The sequence below is a fragment of the Pinus tabuliformis genome, chromosome 8 (genome assembly GCF_031772625.1).
Source record: "Pinus tabuliformis cultivar Carrire ecotype Pingquan chromosome 8, CPIR1, whole genome shotgun sequence".
Taxonomy (NCBI): Eukaryota; Viridiplantae; Streptophyta; class Pinopsida; order Pinales; family Pinaceae; genus Pinus; species Pinus tabuliformis.
In genome coordinates, this window is record NC_142294.1 from 1,233,331,243 (window position 1) to 1,233,336,819 (window position 5,577).

At 35.3% G+C, this 5,577-nt stretch overlaps 1 protein-coding gene across 1 annotated transcript; it reads right to left on the minus strand.

Annotated features, from left to right (window-relative positions):
- Window positions 1-2,272: 2,272 nt before the first annotated feature.
- LOC149239847 (aspartyl protease family protein At5g10770-like) lies at window positions 2,273-5,083 on the minus strand. The gene is made up of 2 exons (XM_089373559.1): window positions 4,850-5,083; window positions 2,273-3,802 (listed from the first exon to the last, which is right to left on the minus strand). Exons 1-2 carry the CDS (start codon window positions 5,031-5,033, stop codon window positions 2,535-2,537), a joined length of 1,452 nt encoding a protein of 483 aa, XP_089229685.1. The 5' UTR covers window positions 5,034-5,083; the 3' UTR covers window positions 2,273-2,534.
- Window positions 5,084-5,577: the final 494 nt, after the last annotated feature.

Genomic DNA, 5,577 nt, shown 5'->3' on the forward strand with positions numbered 1-5,577 from the left:
TTTCACCATGCAGGTTATAAGTTCTATAAAGTTAAGTGGATGCAGATACTATCAACCAATATGAGGAAAGTGGAAAGATCTCAATAATAATAATAATAAATTGTTTTGGGATAAGCAAATTAATTTTTATTTTTATTATCAAAATTTTAAAATTAAAATAATAAATAATTATATTAGTGTAATATTGGAATGTTTAAAAATTTATATTTTGATTTTAAATTGTTTCTTGATTATAATTTTTTTCTATTTGTTATTATTAAAGTTTTAAAATTAAAGTTTATGACAGTTTAAGTAAGTGTATATACATTATTAGTTAGCTTAATTTGGAGGGTCTTTGAGTATGCTATAGATTGATGCGGAGAACAGATTTTTTATTTCTGTTGTTTAAATTAATTTTTTGATTGCATATATAGATTCAATAGCCTCAAAACTCTAATCTGCGCTCACCCATAATGTGGTGTAGAGCTCCTTGTCCTTCCAACATTGAAGAACAATCTGGATCAAATTAAAAAGAATCTTGCAAAATTTGAGTAGATAAGACATCTTGATTGGGAGATCAATTTTATCTTTAGAACTTTGTCAACTTATGGCATGGAGATGTCCAATTTAAAAAATGAAAATCACATATTGCAATAATGTATTGCATGTCTCATTCCCTTCCTTTAAATCAAAAGTAGTTCCTTCCATTAGAACTTGTGACATTTTCACCATGAAGTGCCTTAACGTAACACATGAAGTACCTTAACATAACACCTTGTCACCATCTATTTTACACCCAAGAACACCTTATAATTTAAACATTATAATTAAAAGAATTCGCATATTAATATTATTTAAACACTGAATATCTAAGATTGAGAGCCCCTCTCCACAATATTCATTTTATTAAAAATTTGCATTTGCATTTAATATATTTTGATAAAATAATATGTATGATTAAAAATATTTGAAAATAAGCTTATTCATATGAATACAAAAATATTATATAAAATAAAAATATTTATATAGTATATATATTGAAAAATTATATGTGTGTGAGAGAGATTGAAATTGTTTGTTGATGTAGGAAGATTCAAAGATGTGAATTTCATTGCAGTTGTTTCAGAACTAATATTTAGATCCATTTTCAAAACATGCAAAAAAAAATATAAAGAATATATATATATATATATATATATATATATATATAATATTTTTTATGGTTTTGATTTCTTAATTTTTTATTAGAGAAATAATAACTAGATATCGTGTATATGAATGATAGTGGATCAATTCCCATGACTATCACTATAACTTTTAATTAGAAGTCAGATAAATGGGACATCCAGGCGAGTGTCTTAACAAAACACACACAATTTTTTTTAACTCGAAAAAGAGATTTAAAAATGGTTTCAATATTTTATTTTATATGTGTGTATATGTTAGTTAATTTTGATATTTTTTTAAATATAGATCCATCTCTTTTTTAAGAATCTATAACTAGGCATTTGTGCTACACTAAGTCAATACCCATCACTATCATTTGTGCTACACTACCTCAATACCCATCACTATCACTATACTAATAGGTAGAATCTCTAACTAGGCATTTGTGGTACACTAAGTCAATACCCATCATTATCACTAAAATCATCGGTAATTAGGCATTTGTGGTACACTAAGTCAATACCCATCACTATCACTAAAATCATCGGTAATTAGGTGTTTGTGCTACACTAAGTCATCACTATCACTATAATCTCTACTTGGAAGTTAAGAAAATGAAACACCCACAATATTACCTTAACAATATACCAATTCACCAACTATTTTATACCTCATAAACAATTTTACATGAATCTTTTTAATTTAGAAAAGAAATTTGAAATGCTTTAAATCTTCTATTACATTATATTATGATGGAATTAATACCTATTTTAATGTAATAAGTAACATCTTATAAGTGAATAATTAATTTGTGAGTGATTAGAGATGTTAAGATATACTCTCAACTCTTCTTTAAGAATAAATTAAATCTAATAAGAAGCTAAAATTTAATTTAATAAAATTATATAAAATTTAAAAAAAATTCATTTAATAAAATTATACAATATTGTCAAAAAAATAGTATCTTTTTGTGAAAAGGTTGAAAACAACATATTTATTATACATATATCTGGATGATGTGTATTATTTTGATAATTTTTTAAAATTAATTGCTTAGAAAATTTATTTATATCTTACCATCTTAAATTATTTAATATATCCACAGGCAAATTTCAAATATATAATATTTGATCTTAACATACCCAAAGGCAATTTTCCAATATATTATATTTGATCATTTATATAACAATAGTTTGATAAGGCTAGGATGGGGTTAAAACCTCCATCTGATCCAAGATCTAAACATCTGCTTATTGTATTTTGCATGACAGGGACTGTCAGTCTTTTGCAGAAACAGGTGAAATATAACTTTACAATTAGCCCAACAACGTACATGGAGGCCAGGGCATAGACCATCACATGCATTTATTAGTATTACTGGAGCAGTGCTAGGCAGCGCAGGATCCAGAAGCGAAGCCAACTCTTCCGGCTTTCGTGTCAAAAGCAACTCGCATTCGCTGCTGTTGGTAGTTCCCAATAATGTTAACACTGTTCGATTGGGACTCTGGTGCGAATGCCAGGCACACCTGGGATCCGTCACTCTTTACCGGAAACAAAATCCCGAGGGCGCTAACACTCACATCCGCATTGTTCTGGAAATGAAAAGTTATAATCGGAACCCTGACCTGGCTGTAGCTAGACAGGTCGTAGCAGGTGTCCAGGATCGAATAGGGCTGTGCGCTCGGAAGATTCTGGGTCTGGCTCCGGAACGATGTTTTCAGGGTATTGTATGCCTGTGGGACGAGCCGAGTTATGACAGTTCCAGAATCCACAATCGTGCCTCCTCTTCCAAGCACAGCAGGCGTAATCGAGAGTCTCTGGCCTCCGACGCTTATGCCGTTCAATCCCACAAAATAGAAGGATGTATACATGGAATTTGAGACGATAGGGGTGAAAACGGCAGAGCCGGGAATCGAACCCTGACCGACGCTGAACGAGCCAGTTGATGTGGAGGATAGGAAATCCGGAAGGCAGTAAGAGAATTGGCCGGCATATTTGCTTTTTGTCTGGGCAGGAAAGGCAAGTGCAGTTCGGCCCAAACCTAAAAGCCCAGCCGAACCTTTAAAGAGCCCTGTATTGGTATGCCCACATCCGAAGGCAAAGCTTTGGAAAGAATCGGAACCCAGAGTTAAGGTCTCCTGGCTGAAATCCCCCTGCGTTGTCGATCCATCCCCGTAGTTGACTTCATAAACGCAGCCCCCAACACCGCAGGTGTTCAAATTGCCTTCTGCAGTGGCCAATTGAGTACAGGCAGCCGAAAGACAGGGTAAGTGTTTATACGAAGATGACTGCTGGGGATTGAATATGGGATCTACCTGCGAATAACAGTCTGAACAAGGGTTGCATTGTATCCATGTCACATCGCTGCCCGTGTCAATTATCAGAAACAATTTCTTAGCTGGTGTGCCAAACCCTGCGGTTAGAATATAGTTCCCTGTACCGACTTTGCTTCCAGGTTGAAGAGGAACATTGCTCATTGGAGAATAAGTGCTGCTGTTTTTGGACCTGCTTATTGTATTCAAACGAGCATTGTCTCGTTCGAAAATCTGAGAGACCAAGTCTATCCATGAGCTCGAGTTGATGGGCCTGAGAGGTGAGCAGGCCCCGTGAATATGATCCAGTCTTATCTTCATTCCTGGCTTTAGCGCTTCGTGACCTGCACACACAAATTCTATTGAGCTGGACAGAGTAGATATGAAAGGGAAGTTGGGATTAGATTAGGTGCAAGTTTCAAGTCACTAAGACAGCTCAACCAAAAGAATTACCTTCCCACCCTCCCTCCTCAAAAAAATAGACTTGGCATTTGGCAAATCCCTACATGCCTTTCCATTACCATTTGAAGTTTCCAACTGGGATAGTATGCTAATTTTCGTGATCTTGGGTTGCTTAACTGTCTATGAGTCTGCAAGAAAGCAGATCAGTGGCAACTCTTTTAAAAAACATGAGAGGCTGTGTTGTTTGGCTGTCCATCCAGACGGACTCAGCAAATATGAAAGGAAGTTGGTGATGGAAATAGATACTAATGCGTTCAATTGCAAGTCCTAGGTGATTTGAACAGCCTAGCTCAAAGGAATTATCTAAAGAGAGTTCCCTCTCCTAAAAGGAGATAAGCTCCTGAGCAATTGCCAAATTCCTATGGGTCTCTGCTATTTGAAGTTCTAGACTGGGACTGTATGATAATTCTCGTGGTCTGGGATTGCAGAACTGCCCTTGAACCAGCATGAAGCAGAGCAGCTGCCATTTTTAAACAAAACATTAGAGTATGTGTTTTTGGACACCCACTGAAATGGACTGAGAAGACATGAAAACCTGAGTTGGCAATGCAAATGGCTACTGATGAACAAATTCCTAGGTGATTTCTACAGCTTAGCCAAAAGAATTATATCGAAAGTATCAAAACCAAAAAAAGAGATCCTACAGACCATATTGGGCATTTGGCAAATCCTCGTGTCTTTCCACTATAAGTGTTAGACTGAGCTAGGATGGTAATTTTCATGAGATTTCTGAACTGCCCATGAAGCAGAAAAGCAGCCACACTAGAAAATGTGTAGCTTGGCTATCCATTGAGATTTACAGAGTATATATGAAAGGAAGCTGGTCATGGAAATCATTGGATGAGTTCAAAAGATAAATGCAAGTACTTTATCTAAGGTAAGAATTATCTAAGAAATACTCTGAAAACAAAAAGAAGAGATCAGTTCACCTGCAAATGAAGCTGGGCATTTGGCAAATTTATGTGGCTCTTTCCATTTGAAGTTCTCAACCGAGATAGTATGGTAATTCTCATGGTCTAAGGCTGTTGCACTGCCCATGAGCAGGCATTGAAGCATTGAAACTGCAACCACCGTGATACAAAAGACCAGAAAATATGTTGTTGGGTTACCCATTGAGATGAAGTGAATGGCTATGAAATGAGGAAAGAATAACGATGGCTAGTTATATTACTTGGATAAGTGGGTGTGTTATGCAAAACAGTTAGTGCGTTTTTCTGTTCATATGGACATTTTATATAAAATTTATTGGATTTATTAGGTGCTTCATCCAGTACAGGTCTCAGTGCATTTTCCTGTTCATTTGGGACATTCATAGAAATTTCCTCAATCTATTAAATATGTAAGCAGTCAATATTGGAGGCGGACTTATGGTGGAAAATGGGAAAGGTTATGATTGAAATGAAAGCACAAAACCAGATTTAGTCCATATGGGACGAGGACTTAGGGTGGAAAATGGAAAAGATAACAGGGACTCCATAGTTATTGTCACTGAATACAAAAGCATAAATCTTGTTATCATTATCATTGATGAGTATGGCCAGTTAAGGTCTTCGCTTCCATGTCAAATTTATAACTTAACATTGCCTCCCATTGGCCTTAATTATTGTGGCAAACATCGGATTATTCCATACGGTAAGAGGACCTTAGGTGGGAAATG